This window comes from Ahaetulla prasina, chromosome 13 (assembly GCF_028640845.1).
Source record: "Ahaetulla prasina isolate Xishuangbanna chromosome 13, ASM2864084v1, whole genome shotgun sequence".
Lineage (NCBI taxonomy): Eukaryota > Metazoa > Chordata > Lepidosauria > Squamata > Colubridae > Ahaetulla > Ahaetulla prasina.
Genome location: NC_080551.1, coordinates 20,038,131 through 20,059,621, shown reverse-complemented (window position 1 = coordinate 20,059,621; position 21,491 = coordinate 20,038,131). Strand labels below are relative to the sequence as shown.

General features: G+C 41.7%; 1 protein-coding gene across 5 annotated transcripts in view; it reads right to left on the bottom strand.

Moving 5' to 3' along the window:
- Positions 1-1,589: 1,589 nt before the first annotated feature.
- Positions 1,590-21,491, bottom strand: part of MYO9A (myosin IXA) — a 79,786-nt gene continuing 59,884 nt past the window's right edge. For all 5 annotated transcript variants that reach the window (XM_058156342.1, XM_058156343.1, XM_058156347.1 and 2 more), the window contains 16 exons: positions 19,131-19,243; positions 18,603-18,760; positions 17,679-17,887; positions 16,829-16,945; positions 15,684-15,872; positions 14,542-14,589; positions 13,978-14,089; positions 13,535-13,596; positions 12,853-13,045; positions 11,442-11,570; positions 10,528-10,633; positions 9,573-9,704; positions 9,185-9,308; positions 5,646-5,848; positions 5,065-5,207; positions 1,590-4,755 (listed from right to left, as the gene is read on the bottom strand). In XM_058156342.1, the coding sequence (XP_058012325.1) occupies positions 4,274-4,755; positions 5,065-5,207; positions 5,646-5,848; positions 9,185-9,308; positions 9,573-9,704; positions 10,528-10,633; positions 11,442-11,570; positions 12,853-13,045; positions 13,535-13,596; positions 13,978-14,089; positions 14,542-14,589; positions 15,684-15,872; positions 16,829-16,945; positions 17,679-17,887; positions 18,603-18,760; positions 19,131-19,243 (2,520 nt within the window). In that variant the 3' untranslated portion in view covers positions 1,590-4,273. The remainder of the gene's footprint in view (positions 4,756-5,064; positions 5,208-5,645; positions 5,849-9,184; positions 9,309-9,572; positions 9,705-10,527; positions 10,634-11,441; positions 11,571-12,852; positions 13,046-13,534; positions 13,597-13,977; positions 14,090-14,541; positions 14,590-15,683; positions 15,873-16,828; positions 16,946-17,678; positions 17,888-18,602; positions 18,761-19,130; positions 19,244-21,491) is intronic.

The following is a 21,491-nucleotide window of genomic DNA, read 5'->3' as shown; positions in this document are numbered from 1 at the left end:
GAATTCCCCAGCCAGCTGGCTGGGGAATTCTGGGACTTGAAGTCCTCCAGGCTTAAAGTTGCCAAGGTTGGAGACCCCTGGTGTAGCAGACATTCCACTGGAATTCAGAAACTAACCAAGTTTTCTAAGCAATTATTGCTGCCCAGAAACCAGGGAAGCAGCAGAAACACTAACATGGCATTCTTCTAGGACCGTGATGGCACAACCTATGTCACGCGTGGCCAAAGTGGCATGTGAAGCCATGTCGCCTGGCACGCGCGCGGCTGTCCTTCGCGCATGCGGCAGCGCCAAAAAAGTGTGCGCATGGGCGCCAGGCAGCTCATTGCCAGATATGCACGCACGCCAGAACCCGGAAGTTCGGCTTTTCTGGAGCACGATCCCTTTGCGCTCATGGCAGTGGCGAAAACCAGCTGATCGTCGGGCAGGTATGGGCACTAGAATCCGGAAGTTTGGCTTTTCCAGGCCCTTTTTCAAACCCTGACGACTTTTCCATGCGACCTTTTTGGCACTCGGCGCCGAAAAGGTTCGCCATCACTGTTCTAGGAACATAGCGATACAATATATTTGCTGGGTGTCTACAAACATCAACAGGTAGGAAACACATCTGCCACTATCACTTTATTTTCCATTCGTTTGTTCTTTAATAAGCTGGGGGGAGGGGGATTATTTGTTCATAAAGTTGTTTTTGTACAGCCATAGAATAGTATTGTATTTATGAAATATTACACAAATTGCACTTCAAATATGACGGCCTTGTTTCAGGAAAAAAAGTAATAAAATAACATTAACAAAGGGAAAATAAACCTTTCAAATGCGGAAATTAACAAGTGTGCTGGCTGACCCAAGTTAACTGCACATCATCCAGCTCCGTGAGCAAAATAAAAGCATTTATAGAATTCTTCTCTCACAGGAAAAATTTATAGAATATGACACAGGACAAGTATATCCTTTTACAATACATAGTCTGCTTTTAAACTGTACACTCAGTATACTTATAAATTACTTTTAAAAATTTCTGTTAAAAATAATTATATGCAGCCAATGTCCTTCCTAGTGGGGAGTACATTCACTTTGATATCGTGGGTGGGAACAGAGCTGGTCCACAAACTTTACAGGTGGTCCTGGGGTGGAGATGCTAAGAAAAGACGGAAAACTGGAAGACAGCAAGCAGATAGAAACCCAGGCAGGGATTTCTTGCTGCCTGAAATTCAGAAAAAAGTTCAAACAAAAGTCTCTCTTAGATATCAACCGCTCCCCTCCAATGCTGCCCAGACCAATCCTAAGGATAGAGCTTTACGCTGGAAGAAAAGGGGGAAAATTAGCCCCCAGGATCGGAGGCAAAGCCTGGAATTCCTCAGCACAAAAATCAACTGAGGGTGGAGGGAGGAAGAATCGGTGGGGAGGAAGGCAGGAAAAGGTCTTGGTGCACATACTTCGAGGAAGAGTAAGGCTTGCATGGTAAATGTGATATATTTGGGGAGGAATTGGAGTGTATGTGTGTGTGGGGGAGGAGGTGCTTTTTGGTAAAGAGGCAGCTTTAGGATCCATTCGCTTAACAATCTCCTGCTTACCAAAATCTTGAGAGTTCCTTTTCTAGTTTGTTAGAGCTCCTCAGTGTTACACTATCCCCTGCGCAGAATTTATAAGAAAAACCAACTTGCAGGGTATGACAGAAATGTTTCTCAGCCTCAGGAAGTTTTAAGACTTTAACTTTAATTCCCAGAATTCCCTTCATTCTGGGAATTGGTCCACGCATCTTAAAACTTCCTGAGGTTGAGAAACATTGAACTAGAGGCTAAAGCTACTGGGTGCATCGCTGCAGGTTCTAAGACTCCAAAGAAAAATAAGAAAAAGATAATCTTCATCAGGTTTGCAAAAGCAACGATTTCAAGAGGTTGGTGTAAAATTCCTCACATATACAAAATCCCCCTAAATCCTGAAAATGGAACTCGTATATTGGACATTCTCTCTGCAAACTGTCCGTCAGGAACATCTACTCTGCTCAGAAAACCAACAAACTCAATACCTAAACCTCAAGAGCAAACAGGAATCCAACATCAGGTTCCAAGGGGAAAGTTTTGCCTTTCTGAAATAGGGAAAAACACAAAGAGATTCTCCGGTCAACAGCTGAACAAAACTGGATCAACCTAACAAACGCCATCTTCAATCACTAAAAGCAGGGGTCTCCAACCTTGGAAACTTTTAAGACTTGAGGAATTCTGGGAGCTGAAGTCCACAAGTCTTAAAGTTGTCAAGATTGGAGACCCCCGATTGAAAGAACTGTTTGAAATCTCGAATAAGGCCTCTTTATAGTTACACAAACGGTTATAAATATGGGGATTTCTTAATGAGAGTGACATTGCCATTAAGTCAGAGTGCCAATTCCGACTTATTCAACTTGGATGTTTAAAACAACGTTTGACGGGTTACAACGCTGCCTGTCTATATACTTAAGTAGGTCAAGAGCTCTAGCTTTACATGGTGCTAGATTAAAAACTGAGTCAGTTTTTGAGAGACGCAACTGTGATTCAGCAGACTGAAAAGGCTCCCAGATCAATCTGTAGCTTCCTTCTACTTTTAAAGAGGGGACGGCGGTTTTGAACCATTTACCGCTGCAACACTCAAGTTGGTCAAACCTCTTCGGTAGGAAATGAGAAATATATCAGGATCAGCTTGTCCTTCAAATAATACAGGTGTGCGTGGTTTGTAAAGAGGACCAATGACCTCAGGTTTCTGCAGGTGAACACGACACGCTGTCCTTTTCGACGAGTATAAAAAAAAGCGGTGGGCTTCGCTATCTTAACTTTTCTGCCGTACAATCAAAACAAATCAGTGATGGGTTTAACTGAAAAACGGGGCTTCCCAAAGGCCTTTAAACAGACCCCTCTGTTATCCTCAAGGAGGGGCTCTTCTTCTTCGTCTATATTTGTAACATAGCAATTTTTTTCACAATGTACAGGTGGAATGATCTATTGTCATACCGGTGCAAAACACGGCGACCACTTATTGTTCCACACTGAGAAGATCCCAGAATTACTTCTAGTAACTCATGCCTGCTCCTCCTCCTTATACTTTTCTGGCTTAAATGTCCCACATTAATAAAGTCCCACATTGTGGAAAAAAGAAAACAAACATAAAAAGTTATATTTACATTGAACTTCAGTAACCATAATACTAACAAAAGAGCTTCAAGTAGTCTCTCACTTTAAAAAAATAAAATAAAATAAAATTGCGCCATGGTTTAATACTGATGCGTAGCAAAGAAAGCAACGTTAAATCATGTGTTAAAACTGATTGATTTCAACCGCAGCCTTCCTTATGCTTGCGTTTTGCTTGAGTGGCGTTTTCTCAGCCGGTCAAGAAACTTAAAGAGCCTGCTTAGCTACCAGCATGGAACTGGGCCAGAGACATAGTCAGAAAAGTAAACAGTTCTGTTCCCTAATACTTTTTTTTTTAGTCTTAAAAGAGTCGGATTTTCTGCCCCAAGGGACAGGACCTATGTTGTGATTATGGCTACTGGAACTTCGGCACAAATATTTGGCTTTGACCTACCTGGAATCAAACTGGCATTGGTTATTCTGACACCATCAACCCAAAAGTTTAAACCAAGAAAAAACTAGATTAGATAAATAACTCTTGTTCACAACGGAGGTGCACCTGATGTATCTAAGAAGTGCTTGAGTGAAAATGAGCATTTCCCACCACATCTGACAATGCCACGGAGTGCATTATAAACAGCCCTGAACAAAGGCCTCCGCCTCCTTTCTTGCTGTCTCGTTTCTTCGAGGAAGTTCATTGCTTCTCAATCCCAGTGCAAAAACCTAACTCCCAAAGTCAAGAGCTTTGACCCTTGGGATCAAGAACACCTCTTGAACTCTGGCTGCCTTCCTGATGCTCTCTCCTGGCTGGCATACATTCCCTGGCCCATTAAAAAGGGGGGAACGCCAAACCTGTTTCACCGGCCATCATTCCCTCCAGCTCTGCTGCAAATTTCACTGCCAATTCCTAGCCCGACTCGCGGAGAGAGAAATCGCGGAGTTCCCAAAGGCTGAAGTCAGCTAAGGCCACAGCTGAACTCGCCTCCGCTCGTTCTAGATGGAAGAGGGAGGCTCCCCGCTTCTCCACTGGCAATGCGATGCTAGGATTCCAAGCAACGAATAGGGAGGAGATGCCGACTTGGGGGGACAGCAGTTGTCCTACAATGGAGTGGCAGCAGATGGCACTGAAGTGGAGGGAAGATGCGATGGAGGAGATGCCTGCCGCGGCAGCCGACTCATACCATGAACTCGTTATTTCCTAGCAGCACCAGATGCTGAGGGCTCATGTAATCAGCAGCCTCGGGGTGACGCTTCCGTCCTGTCCCAGCAGACCCCTCTGGGAGTTCTTTGGCTTTAGGGGAGATTTTCACATTCTTCAGTTTCTGCTTGCCTTTCTCCGGATTGAACGTCCCTCGGGTGGTGAACTGTGGCCGGTCGTCCAGGGCCTTGGGGTCTCCTGGCGATCGCTCTGGTGCCCCAGCATCCCCAGAGGGAGCCGCTCGATAAAAAGGCGATTTGGAATAGATTTGGAACCGTTTCCTTGTCACATGAGGCAGGCAGGATGAGGAGGAGGAAGAAGGCGAGAGGGATGGAGACGAAACCAAGGAATCCACTGAGTCCACAGACTCCTGCTGCTTGCGCAGTTGCCTTCGGGACCGAGAGGTACCAACCGGCTCTGCCTTGCCGGGTCTTGCCAGGTTAAAGGTTAAGCTTCTGCCTGGTAGGGAAGAGATACGAGGGACGTTTTAAGAGTGGCAGTAGGGATGCACTGACAAAGAGACAAAATTTCCCGGTATGAGTCCAAAGGAAGCTCTCCTGATTCCCATCCATGGAATTAAACATTGTGGCTTATTTACAGACTGCCTAGAAGGGACATTTTCCGTAAGTATTTTCGGAATATAGCTCATGTTCTTCAAATCTTCCTCAAATTTGATCAAACAAGTGTAAAGTTTTAACCGAATACTGATCAACCTCGTGTACTAATGATGGCTCCTTTAGGACACCTTCTCCAACAAATTTTATTTACCTGATTTGTCCGAAATAGCTCCTTCGGAATCAAAATTCAAGTTTTCAGAACTGTCGGCAGTGCCAATCGAAGCCTCAGACTCCAATGTCTCATCATCAGAGGCTCTGGGCTCCAGTGCCAGCATCTCAAAAGTTAGTTCTTCCCTGCAGGGAGAAAACACAAAATAAACGGAAAGAACTGAATAGAGAAAAAACAGCAGCAGAAGCTAGGAGCTAGGAAATAAAGGACTATTAAGGTCAAGAGGGGTCCTTGGTGCCCTCTGAGGTTGGTTGTATTCTTGAAGACGTTTCATTGCCCCAACTAGATCACATCGCCAAGCTAGAACAGCACTGATGATGTGACCTAGTTTGGGTAATGAGATGTCTGCGAGAAAACAAGCAAGCTCAGAGAACACCAAGGCCCCCTCATTTCAACACCGAATATTCTCCTTTATTGGAAATAAGCTTATGCCCGCAATATTCAATCTGCACCTAATTTGACTGATATGGGTCAAGCGTTTCCTGAAATGTAGCAGATGGACACTCCCCCATCTGATAGGTCCAGCTACTTAGGCTTCATTGGTCCAGTTACTTAAGACTCACTTCTCTTTCTGCAGGCTCTCGATTTGCTCTGCCAGCACCTTCTCTTCCTGTTGCATGGCTACTTGCTGCTGTTCGGTGACCTCCATCTCCAGGGCCTCCTCGCTGCTCAGGGCCTCTTCGGGAGCATCTGCCATAGAGGGCAACCGGACTCCTGCTGGGGATGTAGGGCTTGAATAGGTGCCTCGGCGTAGACGCCCTTTGCCCTATGCATAAAGTAAGTCTAATGAAGAATGCGGCCTTCTATCAGCTTTGAGATTAGAAGAACTCATCCTCAATATACGTATGAGACAACCATCAAGCAAACAATTTCTTCAGAGACAGATAGGACAGGAAGCAAGTGTAAATCCAAGGGCATAGGGACTATTTTTGGAAGTCCTCAAAAATAGCTTTAATCTGTAAGCCAGAAGTTATTTCTATGGACTTACTTTATAATAGAGTATTTCAGGTTGCCAGCATCAAAAAGTGATGCAAGGAAGGAAACTGGATTAAATTATTTTTAAAAAACCCTTGTTTATACCATCTTTTAGACCACTCCCTTTTAGGACGTTGGAAATGCTGAAATGTACTGAACAGTATTTTAATGAAAGAATCCCTCTAGGCAGGGGGAAAAAAAAAAGAGAACATAGGAAGCCATCAACAAAATACAGATAATCCTGATGCCTGTATTTTGCAATGAAATTCTGTGAATAAACTAGTAGAAGTGGATCACTGTGAATATGAGAAGGAGAATTTATTTCTCTGGACACAGAGCCAAGAAATTTGCCCATTTGGTTCATCCAGATTCTCAAAGACAAACAATTCATATACCTGTCCTGGGGTATACTGCAAAAAATAACAATAAATAAATAAAAACTTTTAGCCCCTTCATACTTTTAGCAGCATCATGTTGTTATGTCAGTCAGGGGTCTCCAAACATGGCAACTTTATGACTTGTGGACTTCAACTCCCAGAATCCCTCAGGCAGCATGGAATTCCTCAAGACTTCCAACCTCCTTTGGGAATGGAAGTCCACAAGTTGTAAAGCTGCCAAGGTTGGAGATGTAAAGGACTCCAAGAATTGTTAAATCAATTACAAGATTTCCTTTCCTGGCTGAATAAGAATCTATTTTGGGATCTGTGTTATTTTTTGCTAAAATCATATTCAGATTTTCCTCTTAGAAGTTGAGGCTCTGATTAGATATTATATGTTTTATATATTTTTAATTTTAATTTATATTTTAATTTATATTTATATTTTATAAATTATTTATATTTTATATTTATATTAGCGAAGCTGCTTTAATGTTAACCTTAGGCAGGGCTTCTATGCTGTCTGACTCTAAAAAGGAATCTTTCTTCTATGCTTTGCTTTGAAAATTCAAGCAAAGGCAGGGCTGGAGGATGATGTGTTTTGCTGAAAATTGGAAAGGTTAGAAGGGTTAAAAAACAACAACATATACTGAATTCCTGTTGTGCTTCAAAGGATTGTCTGTGGTCTTAATGTATGAAATTGGTCTAGGTCAGAGGAAAGAATGAAGATATAGATAAAATAATTTGGGAAAATAAGAGGATACAGAAAAGAGCTCAACAGAACAGTTCAAGAATTCAAGGGAACAAATTCATGCCAAATTTCCATTCGTTTTTCAATTTCTATTAAAACCCTGCCTCATTCTCTTCTTTACTATAAAGGTAAAGGTTCCCCTCACACATATGTGCTAGTCATTCCCGACTCTAGGGGGCGGTGCTCATCTCCGTTTCAAAGCCGAAGAGCCGGCGCTGTCCGAAGACGTCTTCGTGGTCATGTGGCTGGCATGACTCAACGCCAAAGGCGCACGGAATGCTGTTACCTTCCCACCAAAGGTGGTCCCTATTTTGCTACTTGCATTTTTTTACGTGCTTTCGAACTGCTAGGTTGGCAGAAGCTGGGACAAGTAACAGGAGCTGAACCCGTTACGCGGCACTAGGGATTCGAACCGCTGAACTGCCAACCTTTCAACCGACAAGCTCAGCGTCTTAGCCACTGAATCCCTTTCTATTTCCATTTCTTTACTATGGTGAGGGGGGGGGAACACACCAAATATTCTTCTCTAAAGACTTTTCCTGTGCCGAACGTTGCAGAACCCCATGTCAAAACGGATTCTCTTCTATCTTAAATGGCTACTTGTCTTCCTCCTAATCTGTCTAGATGAAAATGGCCTTATATGCATTCCCTTTTCGTTATCGCGAGAAGTGGATGGCACCCGAAGAGTTGGAAATAAACACACACGCACACACATTACCACACAGAGTTATGAAATATGGGCCATGGCCATGGAGCATGCAGAAAGCACTGGGATGGATGGCGAGTTATGGCGTCAGGTCAGTGCGTTGCAATTCGGATACATACCGGGATCGAACTGCGGGTTATGCTCATAAATCTAACGGCAATTAGTACAGGCTTCTGGATTAGAGAGGACAGGAAAAGGAAAGGAAAGGAGCAGGTTAGAGTGCACACGCCATCAGCTGACTCTGGGAGTGGCTGGGCATGGCGGTGGAAGCTGACTCTTTGCTGCAGCTGCCAGAAAGCGCAAAGGAGCCGCAAGCCATTCTCTGCTGCAAGAGAGGTGGAGAAGCATTGGCTGGAGTCACAGACGGGACTCCCCAAGACAGGGTGCCCAGTAGGCCTCCCAATGCTTTCCGCAATGCTTCCCTTGGCCTCCTATGGTGAGGTCAGCCAAGCCCCAACCTCCATGGACCCCGGCCGGCCTGAGGGGAGGCAAACTGAGGCCCGTTTCTGAGCAGAGCAGCTGCTTTTCAAGTCAGCAGCCTAGCTAAGAGGCATGCAAATGCTTCTGCGTCTGATAAAAAGTTCATAAGCAGGAGAGGGAGTGATTTATTACAAAGAGCTCAGCAACAGCCAGAGTGCAGTCTGCACACCGGCGCTATCACCCCAGAGTCTCCCACTGGCACGTGCAGGTGGAACAGAGGAGAATGGAAGCCTTTTCTTAAAGCAGATGAGGATACTGTGAGAGTTAGGGGAATGGGCATTAATCACGGAGAAAAGCCAATTAGGTACAAGCTAGAGTGGTTTGAGTTCACTAAAGGGTATCTGGGAATTAAAAAAAAAAAAACCTTCAAGAACCACGAGTTACCTGTATAAAGTAACAGAGTGATCCCTGTAGCTTTGAAGAGCCAGATATTAGTGTTTAAACCAAACTTTTGCATTAGACTACATCACATATTAAAGAACTTGAAATGTGCAAAGAGTTAAGACAGATGGGAAGAAAAGGTTAGAGGGGAGAGAAAAGAGAGAGAAAGACAGGTATTGTTCAGTTATTATTATCCACACCCAAGTAAGTTAACTCTCACACAGGGAATTCTTAGTTCCAGAATCTAGGCTATTAGTATAGTATTAGGTGATCTTCATCCCATTATTTCTCTGAATAAGGACACTTGTATCAATTAATGTGGGACAGAAAATGGGGAAGATTGGATGATGGAGGACTGTCTCTACTTCTTCGTGATCTGGGACTAGGTCAGTCTGTCATGCAGCCAGTCAGTCAGTCAGTCCAGCCCCTTACCATGGACCTGCGGATCAAGGACAGCCGACTCTTTGCTTTGTTCTCTGCAAATTCCAGGCTGCTGATATCCTTGAGACGGGCCCGGTATTTGTTCATCTGTTCTATAACAATCAACTCTACGCAACTGAAAAGAGAAAAATCAAGAGGGAAAGTTAGTGCTTGAAGGCCAGAATCTAAGCGATTGCTGTATAGAACCTAGACACAAAGATCTTTCTTGCTGTGAATATCATAACTGAAAAAAATTGGGAAGAATCCATCTATGCACGCAACAACTTCTTCTGGAATTTCCATTTTTGTAAAATGTTTCTCCCCAAATTATGTGAGTGACGTCAGTGAAGCAGAACCAGTCAGGGCTGGTGACAAGTCTTTTTTTTTTTTTTTTAATTACCTGATGGTTTTACTGACATCCTGAGCGCTCTGCAGGGGGTCAATGGTGTCTGGACAACGGAGGATACAGGGAGCAAAGACAATGGCCAGAGCATTAGCTGACATTCGATTCGTTTCTTCTTGTAGAGCAATCCTAAACAGCATCAAAACAGAATGGCAGTGAAACTTAACTACAGGTGCTGGTAGCAACCCTCACTTGTTGCGAGGCGGGACAAACCCATTGAGTAGAACCTAAAAATTGACACAGAGGCCAAAGAAAAGAGACAGGTGGACATCAATAGGTGGAGTGAGACAATGGCCAATGCTGGGGAGAAGCAACAATGTCAGAGTTTTAGCTGTTCCTTCTGTTCTTCCCAGGCATTCTTTTCTCTTGGACGATAAATCTCTGTGTGGCCTACTTTCTGTCCCATATTTCTAAAACTAGTCCAAACCACAGTGCCTGTCTCTAGCCTAATGTTTCTTAACCTTGGAAGATGTGTAGACTTTGACTCCCAGAATTCACTGGGCACCATTATTTATCTATACTATCTTTTTATTACCCAGTCGTATCAACTCACTAAAAGAGAATTGCGGTGACCCACTGTTAAAATAACACATCGACGTAACAAACTGAAAGGACTATCTGCCCTCCAACTTGATCATGGGGTTATAAAGGCCTTTTGCTTTGATGTGTGTGCCTTGAGAAAAGCTTTTTGTCACCCAGAATAATGTGTAGAAATGGCTGGCTTTCCTGGGGGAATTATATAATAAGCATGATTGAAAGCCAGATGAAGATAGGCAGAGCTTCACTTTCCAAAGCTGTCTGCAAATAAGCCAGTCTTGGCACACAATTCTGAAAACAGAACCATCTTTCAAGATTGCAGGTCTCACCAAAAGCTAAACGTGGGAATATATCTGTAGATAAAGCTGACATTCACAAGGAAATCTCTTTATATCCTTATCTTGGCTATTGATACCTGACAAGGTGAAAGATCAGACGTTCCAAGGTATTAAGATGAGTTCGGGAAAGCTGATCAATGACTGAGTAGACACCACGGATGGCCTCCTTCCTCTCCTGCAAACCTGCAGAAAACAAAATTCACTCACGAATGAAGGTGAATATACTGTATGTAACCCCAGGATAGTATTGCAGGATCCAGTCTGGGTCGGAGACCAGGGATTGATACTTTCGGTCCCGGTGACCGATGCATATTGGATCCTGCAACATTTCATTTAATTCATCAGGACTGTGGCCTGCTCTGTCTCAGGAATGAGTATTTTTACAGCAAGTGAAGCTTATAAAATATTATATACACATCTAAATACACGTATCTTGCAAGTCCACTACTGCTCAGGATTTAAGGAGTAGTCCAGAAAGGGAATCTCGGAGCGACGAGCCAGATTCTCAAAATACCTTTGCAATTCAAGTGGTGTTCTTAAAGAAGAATGCACTGGGAAATCCTACTGCAACTCAAGGCAGAAGATGATTTCCATATAACTCAGGAGTTTGAAATATTTAGGTGAAAAATCAGGATGTAATGTCTGAAATGCAGAGGAAGAAGGCAGAATATAGAAGTGGAATGATTGGTTTAGTTTGGGGTCTCATGAAGGAGATACACTGCATTGCAGTGGGATGCCTTAGTACACCATTCAAAGCAATTCCTAGAAAAAACATCATTGCAGTTTTAGGTTTCATCGTGATAAAATAATTTTCACAGGTATTTTGTGTAGAAATCTTTTCCGGGATAAGGAAAAGCAAGCTGAAGAGATAGTGAACTAGTGGAGAATGTAACTTTCTAAGCAGAAACAGACTTGTTTTTTTCCCCTCTTAGCTTTGCTTTTAATATTTCCCGAAGTCCTACTTCATCTAGGTATGACAACAACTCCTTACCCATGGCTCGCAAAAATTCTTCATAGAGTTCAAATGTCATGAGAGGATTAGGCAAATCCCTCAGCCATTGCTTGAACACACTGGCAATGACATGGATGTTGTAATCATCGAGATTCACTCGTTCAATATCTGGGTAGTGGAAAGAATGAAAGCGAGAAAAAAAATTAAAATCAAAGGATAAATAGCAAACGGATACTTCACCATGTACTCTAACACATTGGTGCCAACATAAGAATTAATTCATGGCCAAGGTATGGCTCGTGTTGTTAAGATCCTGGCTTGACAAGCAGCAGTCCTGCATTCGAGATCCGAGTGAGGTGAGCTCCCGTCCTTTGCTCCAGCTCCTGTCAGAGACTGAAAGGAGCCCCTAACTGACCATACCCAGGTCAATGGTGATGTCACTGGCTAATCCTTTCAACCTGGAAGCCCCTTGGTACCTACAAGACAAGTGTGATGCGATGTGATAGCCTAGGTTCCTTAAACAATAGTATAACTGACTGCAAAAAACAGAGTCAAAATTTCTGAACTTAAAATATAGGTTTATCCTAGCTTTGATACCTAAGGGAGGAGTAGAACTCATAGTTTCCCAGGTCCTAGTCCAGGGGTCTGCAACCTTAAACACTCAAAGAGCCATTTGGACCCATTTCCCACAGAAAAGAAAACACTGGGAGCTGGGTGGGCATGGCCAGCTTGACATCACTCACTTCTACCAGTCACATGACCCCCCCCAGCCACACCTACCCAGCAGGTCATTATAGCAGAGAACTGGTTGTTAAAAAACACTGGGAACCACAAAACACTTTTGATATCTCCCTCTCTCTCCCTCTCCCTCTCCCCCTTCCTCTCTCTCCCCCTCTCTCTGTATCTCTCTATGTCTCTCTCGCCCCCACTCCCTCTCTGCCCCGGCTGTTTCTCCATCTCCTGCTGTCGCCCTTACCTTCTCAGGCCAGGCGAGGAGTGACTGGAAGAGGAGGGTGAGGGGTGGGATCACCCAACAGGGAGCCACAGCAGAGGGCCCAAAGAGCCACATGCTGCTCCGGAGCAGCAGGTTGCTGACACCCATCCTAGTCCTTCATTTTAATCACTACACCAAACTGACTCTCAAACATAAATCAAACATGAACCACAGCTACATATTAGCTTTAGTCTAAGATAGAATTAACTAGAGGTACTGTATGAGTCCTGCTTCAGCACTGCTTAAACCCTGAGCTCAATCAAATTGAATACTGTTGATCACCAAAATATTAAATGTTCTGGCCGTCAACCTGCCCTAAAGTTTCAGCATCTCTAAAATAAACTGTGTCACTGTATCGGGCCAAATGCCTGGTCATTTTGAGGGACCTGTGTGACACAGAAACCAGGGGGGAAAAACCCACAGTAATGCAAATTCCGCATCTCTAAGCCTCCTCACCTGTGTCAAGACCCTGCCGTAACTCTTTGATCTTATTTGTTGATCCAGATTTCCGGTAAATGCCCTCTGTATACAAAGCATGCATTTCTATGTAGCTGGTGAGCTTCTCAAACACTATTGGCACAATCCGTTCTTCGCTGGTCAGGCGAGAGAGTTCGACTCCAAACTGGCGTGAAGAAAGCTCTGGGTCATACTATAGGGACAGGGATAATGCAAATCAGCGTTACAAGCACATCACAGCCGCACTGTCCAAATTCCAACAATATTCGCACGGGTCTAAAGCTGCTAAAATGCAAGGATCAGAACTGTCCAGCTTTAAGAAGATTACAAGCTATGCAAAACATAAAGCAAATATTTAGAGTAATGAGAACATCTTAGCATGCTTCACCTTTCCCCAAGTCCTTGCTGCCTTTGCACAGGATTAGCATTTTAGTCCTAGTCTCAATTCAGAGCAGTGGAGGAGCAGGCAAAGGAGCAGCAGAAAACAAGCCTTTTAACTCCACCATCTCCCCCAGAGTTTTCGGACTCCCTTCTTTCTGCTTTACAGAATGGGGTCGCGGTAGAAATACGAATTAAGAATCAGCAGCTTTCTCAACCTTGGCAACTGTATGTGTGGACTTCAACTCCCAGAATTCCCCTGGCCTGTATGTGCGGCATACGGAAATGAGAGAAAACACGGTACCTTTTTGGAGCATTTTGTTGTGGTCTTCTGGCAGCACTTTCGGTGGCAAGCATATTTGCACACTGGAATTAAGAAAAATGTATTTAGTGTTGCACATAATGAAATGCAGTGAAATTTTATTGCGTTGTAACTTTACAAGAGCTGACAAGGAGACTCTTAAATGGATTTTGCTGTATAATTAGGCTGTGGAATGTAGCAGGCTAAATGCCTCTACATTCTCCTCTATACAAATTCGGCACTGCCTATAATACAGCTTTCCTTTGGTTCCTTAGTTATAAATATGGTAAAAATTAAAACTATAGTGCAATACTTACTATCAGTCTTTCTCTATTTGGCAAGGCATGTGAACGAAAACTAAAGGAGCTAACAATCTCCCAAGGGAAGGAAATGTAAGAAAGAACAGGAAGAAAAAGAGTGCAGGAGGATTAACAGTTTATACTTACATTTGCAAACAGCGGCCCTGTCCATGATCCATATCAAGGAGGAACAGAATTCACAGTAGGTAGGGATGCTATATTGAGTAGCCTTAAAAATGTGGCCATTATGTTCTTCTACCTAGTAATGAGGGGGGGAAAAGCAATTTGACATTTAACAGCAATTGAAAATAAAACTCTGAGTATTTACTCTACTGCACAAAAATATTTCATATAACTGTTATATTTTTTTTTTAAAAAATCTGGCTGGAATAGTGGAGGAGTATTCTTGGCAATGTTGACCATTTCTCAGAAGGTTCAATAATGTCATCCATTAGTTCATTCATTGAATTTCTACCCCACCTTTTGTTTCGACAACAAAAGTCGCTTGCATGTGATTTTAATCAGACTTATGATTCATTCCATCCTGTTTTATCCTGTCTCAAAAACTGTCAAACCTTCAGGTTGTTGATCACTGAATGCCAACATTGATATACCTGAACTTGCTGCAAACGTTTAAACATACATAATAAATGTCTATATAATTTGTAATATAATTTTCTTCACATTAAAGGAGGAAGTATCTCAGCTTACTATGTCTGTATCCTTCTTTCGTCTCTTCTTCCTTTCTGTTTTTGTCACCTAAGACAACAAGAGACAATATCAAACAGTTCAATATTCTTTGAAGACTTTGTTTCTACTTGCAAATTTAAATCTGTTTTCTTATATAATCTTTGTTTACAAAGCAAATCAAGGAGCCATTAAAATCAGACAGACTGTTCTTATCTCATTTATTGCTTCTTTTCCTGGCCAAGATATTCCTGATCTGTAACATTCAATATTTCATTATGTGGGCGCTACTGAGTCAGAACTGAGAGAGTTAACAAGTGTCAAGTAGAATCAGAATTCTGCTTTCATGGCTTCTGGCAGGAACAGGGATATTTGGAAGGAGATATTAATCTATTTTGTGTAAATAGCAGAATGACCTACAACTGTCCCTTCTATGGCTTAATACTAACTACTATATCTTTGCACATTTTTCCATGCCGCTGGTTCTCTCCAACATAATTCAAGAACAGAAGCCTTAAATTATGCACGTACATAGAGACATACAATTATGGGTTGTTCTGTTTTTATTCACTATGGACCTTTTCGTAACAGAATGGTACATACGCATTCTGGTTACTTCAGATTATTCATTTTCAATATAGCACATTATATTTTGTGATCATAAAACATTTTTTAGGATCCAATCTGGGTTGGTCACCGGGACCAGACCAATCTGAACCCACCCAGATTGGATCCTGCAACATTATCTTGTATTCGCCTTCATTCATGATAAAACTTTTTATACATTATTGCAAGTCAGCCTTTCAAATTCTATTCGTCAATAACAAGAGGCAAGGAAATTATGTTGTGTTAGTAGCATAAAGAACTTTCTGAAAGAGTGCTAATGACCAGATGACTGCCAGGAATATAAATCCTTCCATTCTCCACCGTTCAGTCAGAACTGAAGAAGCTTCTTGGATGAGAAGCGAAACCTCTTCAAGCTTAGATTGAGTCAGAACGGAAGAAGCTTCTGGGATAAGAACCGAAGCCTCTTCAAGGAAAAATAAAGTCCAGTTGCCTTTTGAAAAAGCATTTTAGGGACAAGATAGCTGATTCTTCACAGGGCATCCAGAACATGGTCCTCCTGCCAAAGGGATGCAACATGAAGTTGTGATGGGCTAGTTTACCTTTGCAGCAGAAAAATCCAAAGGCATATATTCCGTCATATATTCATCCAAAAACACCTTAAATGTATTGACCCAGACCCGTACGGGGGATTCACTCCAGTTCCTCTGTTCCAGTTTCATGGTTTTCTCTAGAATCTGCTCGAACAGCGCGTAGAGATCCTTGTAGCGGATACTCTTCCCATCGCCCATCTATTACAACATGGAGAAAGGAACGTAAATGTCTGAACGTTCCCACAAAACGGACAGAAGTGTATTAAAATGTTCATGCACTAAAATAAATAAGCATTAAAATCCAAAGAAAAACGTACGCGCAGTCCTGAAATCAAATAATAGAAAAGGCAGGTCATGATGGCTAATTGCCTAGAACTCAGCAACACAAAACATGGGTCTGTGCTTCATCGCATGACAACTGAACAGGCAGGAAAGGTATTGGGTCACAATTCTGGATTCGAAGTATTACCTCAGAGCAGTGTTTCTCAACTTTGGCAGCTTTAAGATATGTGGACTTCAATTCCCAGAATTCCTCAGCCAGCCTTGCTGGCTGGGGAATTCTGGGAACTGAAGTCCAATCATTTAAAACCTTCTCAAGATTGAGAAATACTGCCCCAGGCATTGCTTTATTGAGGTTTGAAGAAACTTAGCACTATAAAAACACACTGCATAAACTCTATTTGCAAAGCTCTGAGTGTCATTTGAGACACTCCCTCTCTTTATAGTCATAATCGCACTTCCTATGATATCTGCTTGAACCCCTCTTACTAATTTCATTAAACAAATGGCTCATTTGCTTTCATTCCGTTCACTATAATTTGGATGATCAAACCATTTTTTTTCTTGATGCTTCACGAAGAAGCATTTTCCTGAAATGTGCACGTTTGACTTTTTTGGCCCTGACTTTCCTCCTTCCTCCTTTATTTACAAAAGCAGAAAAGTTCTTTTTTTTACGTGATACGCTATGATCAAGATAACAAGAAGAAGCAGGAACATCAGTACTAAATCTAGTTCTGTCTTTTATCAAACCCAGTATATTATCATTATAAATAATTACCTCCCCAAACATCAAGAGCGGCTTTTGTACAGTTTGGCTGCACCGGGAACGTCTGTCATTAGTACTTAATTTTTAAAATTTTAGTTATTTAACTTACTGCCAAAGCAGAAGAGTAGAAACTGAAGATATTTTGCCGGAATTCTTTCAAAGCTTTTTTAAATACTACATCCACAAGAGTGTCCTTCTTACAGTCTTCGCTATCCAAATCATTCATCTGAAAAAATGAAATTAAGACTGTTTTTCAAAACTTATCATGTGACAGTCAATGATGCAAAACAAGCACACAATTTCCAGGACAGCAGCAAGATGGCTACATGAAGGCTACCCTGTTTTGTTTAATGACGAGACTTTGATTGTTCTGGGTCCAGATGTAAACAAAGCTCTCCCAAAGAAGTTATAGCAGTAACTTGCTTTATTCTCCCCTATCAGGAAAAACACTAAAATCCTTCCAGATGTTTCCTTCAAGAATAAAAAGCAATACATTCTAGATTTATTCAGAAGCAAGGAGACCACTGGACCATGAGCCGTGGCACGAGGCAGAAAAAAAAAGCAAAAAATAACAAGGCACAGAGCTCACAACCAAGGAACCTGTTGCTAAAATTCACCTCTGGGAACAGCTGATTGGGAGTATTCTGGGAGGCCGATCCACCCACCAATCAGTTTTTTTCTTATTTTCCTCCCCAAAAACTAAGGTGCATCTTATACTCAGGTGCGTCTTATACTCCGAAAAATACGATACTTCTCTTTTAACTAAGCTCTGCTGCTTCAGATACAAGGGTTGCTTGACAAACAAGACAAATATATAGCAGATAAAAATCCATCCAGATGCTTCCATGAAGTCCACAAAATCAGCTTACAAAGACTTCATACTAAAAGTCGGTAATGATTCTTAGCTGGTAAAGCTATCGATTTAGATATGTAGCCTGGAATATATATATACAAGTTACCTTTTTCAAGAGGAACTCATCCATGCTTTTCAAGTCACCGGCACTTGTTATGATCTGCAGAGCGTCGTTCTGCCATTGTGCAGGTTCCATAGTTACGTTGCTAATTTTCAGGCTGCGTTTTCGCTTGACCTTTGGAGAGGGCTCTTTGTTTTCTTTACATTCCCTTCGATAGATGCCCGACAGTTCGGGACTCCTTGGAGGACTCAGCTCTGCATGTGCAAAGAAATGTGCAAGTTTTGCTCAGAATTCCCCTAAGAACAACCAGCAGAGCTCTCTTCCTAATCAGGAAACAGGAAAATTAGAACCACTAAAGTCACGACACATCATTTCTTTAGCATAATGGATAGAAACAGCTCATGGATGAGTGCCTGGGATTCCCACCTTCACTATAAGGAAATCCTAGAAAATTTAGGATTCAAGGCAAATTAGATAATTCAAGGGAGAACTCTGCTGGTGTCTGGAGTCTAGAACAAAGGCTTCTGACAATCAGTAAGGAGCAATTCACGAGCCTTTGGGATTGCTGATGAAGTGTAAAAGAACCAGAAGGTTATTCATACACTGGACATGATTGTCAATACAACCGATTGACTAAGTTGTTCTTTGAGAAAGTATTTTGTTTATTCAAAGCAGGAGTTGAATTTTGAGATCTTTTCCCATTCCAAGATTCTGTTACATCTAAGAGCTGATTTGCCAAGCCAATCTTTGTACTTCTGAAACCCTGAGTTACCACTTATTTTTTTTGTCTTTGCGACCTACAAAAGAAACACCTTTAAATCTTTATCAGCTCTCCAGCTGACATTTTTATTAAACCAGTGTTTCTCAACTGTGGTAAGTTTAAGATGGGTGGACTTCAACTCCCAGAATTCCACCTATATCTTAAAACTTGTCAAGGTTGAGAAACACTGTATTAAACCACCTGTTTACCTTCTTCAAGCTGGAGACCCGGAATCATGTCTCTTCCTGGTGCATCTTGGTCAGGATACAGTTCCAGCAGCTCTGACTGGGTAGCAAGCTTCTCCCTGCTTATCTTCTTTTCCCCCTGCCTTCCTTTCCCCCAAAATCTCATCTTGGCTCTTTGAGGTCTAATAAATGACAAATGGGAAGAAAAGTTTACTGAAGCCATATTGATTATTTTATCCAGGTGCAGAGGCGCACGTACTGGCTGGCTGCTCATACAGCCCAGTGGCGATTAGCCTGAGACCCCAGTAGTGGGCCGTGGACCACAGGTTGGGGACCCCTGGTCTATACCAAGCAAAGATAACTTTGCTTCTCCTTCGTTCCTCACAATTTCTCTCTTTCAAGCGTTATAACTGAAATAGCTTAGCTACCTTGTTGGATGGTAGTGAAGAGTAAATAGTTTAGTGAATTAAAAAAAATTGCTAAGAAAAAGAAGCACTGAATCATGTTTAATTCAGACTTGCTTTTTTTTTTCCCTTGTTGGAAAATTTATACCTTCTGTCCACAGCTATGATCTTCTGGGCAACTGGCAGCATTCCAATCTCTCCTTGAGACATTGTTTTGTGAAGCTTTGCTTGGCCTTCATTGGATGCAGAACGTTGTAGCATCTGCAATAATTTCAAACATAGCAGATGATAGAATCATTTGATATTCTAAGGAGACGCAATTGAGCTATGCAGCGCTTTGAATACTTAAGCTGCTAAAAAACAACAACCACCACTTCCCTATGGCAAAGATGCTTTTAATCTGATTGACTTCTCTTCTCCCTGTTTGGATTATAGCCGTAGACTAGAAGATGCAGCACAACATTCTGTTACTGTTAGTTCAGAAAATCAATACTGAGTGGAACAGCAACACATTAATATAGACTCTTAAGGCAAAAGTAATTGACTTTTGCATAAAAACGTGCATTTACTGAAGGCAGTTATGGAAGGTATTCCTAAGAAACCTGGCTGCGGGATTTTTTTTTTCAAAAAAAGGAGTCTGTTTGAAGTACCTTTTGATTCTTTAAAAATAATATTCTCTTTGATGTATTCATGGAAACTGCCAGCTGGCGAATGTTGCCTCTACTTAAAATTTCTCATACATTTAATAGTTCACCTTTTAGGGGGAGATCCTTTGATTATTATAAACAATATGGAAATTGATATACATGAAACACTGCTGAAACACCTGAAGACCCAGTTAGGGACAGATCATCATAGAGGAAAATCTATCTATGATGGTTGTTAAGACTCAACACAGACTTGATGGCACATAATCAATAATTCAAAATCTACACAGAGTAGTAAACTTTCAGAAAAACGACCGTTCAAAAGGAAAACAAGAAGTGTGAGAGGTCATTATATTCCAGGGCTCAAGGATCAATTACTTTTCCATTTTTGATTACAATAAATACTTTACAGTGATAATACTGAGAACGGCAATTCACTTAAATACGTTTTTTCGCATAAAATGTTATGCTGAATCTGCTAGAAAGAGGACTGTGAATTACTGCCCTCCAGATCTAATTTCGTCTCGGCAGGGAATGCTGACAGGGTCAAATGAATGGCAGGATCTGGCACACATATCCGTTGGAAAAGCAATATTACTTAATGCAAAGGAAACGGCTTCTAATAAAAGTCTTTTCAGGGTTTTGCAACTGTCCAATTTTGAAAAATGCAATGCACTGAAAAAGGGCGGGGAAACGCTGATAAATAAAGGGAACAAAACATCTGCTAGAATCTGGTTCCAGGTACCCATCTGGGAAACCTCTCTTACATCTTTTAGCTGCTATGTTTCGATTTTTTTCTCAATCCCAACAAGAAAGCTGTTTTTATTTTCCTGGCTCACTTGCAAAAATGGAAAAAAAAAAGAAAAGAAATACGAACCATTTCCACCCTTAACAAAAAGATGAATTGTAAAAAAAAAATTGTCTCCAACTGCATTCAGTGGACATAATATCAGGAACAGCATAATTTCCTAATTCTTCTGCATGCTGAAGGTAATTTAGGAGTTGTACTTCCATAAATTTTTTTTTTTTTTAAAAAGAGATATGCACCCTCAGTCTCTTTACTTAAACAAGTGGATTTAAGGCCTGCTTCCGTTGCATTACTGGGGACAAAAAGCAAAATCCAGACAAGTTGTAACAGCAGGCTCTGCCAGAATGCTAAAGAATTCGAAATATTTTAGGTTCCTTTATAAAAACAAACACCTTGCCTCTCTTATCTCTGCAATATTCAATCCTGTGCATGCTTAAATTGGGATAGTGGCAATGATCCTAACCTTCCCTCCAGGCCTTGTCCGCACCAACTGGTCAGCCAGCCAAGAGCAGAATAGCTGACATTTAATAATGAAAAAGAACAATCAATGCCAAACATATTGTAATGTACTCAAAGACGATGAGCAACGTGCAAAAAAATATATGGGAAAAACAGGGACTTGAGAGGCTTTTGTTCACCCACAACTGGTGTGGAGGCGATAACCTATTTCTTCTTTTTCGTGACATTAATCAACTCGGTTCTAGCAAAAGAGAGCTCCTTCAATGACACACCTCTTGTGCTGAAAGCTCAGAATAAACAACCTTCATTTCATGTGCTGAAAATATGCACCAGTGTGACCTGATTAAAAACAGCCTTGGCAAATACGAGCCATTCATTTTCTGAACAGTAATAAGCTGCAGGATGATTTATCATGTTTAACAAGACAGTTGATAAGCATTTTCCGAACAACTAGGACAGACAGGCAAAATAAAAATACCAAACCTAACAAAAAAAAAAAACCTTCAACAAAACGCAGATGACAATTTTAAACACGTTTGGGCAATATTGCATATCCGAACAATATATGTACATTTGAGCAAAATTACGTATTACA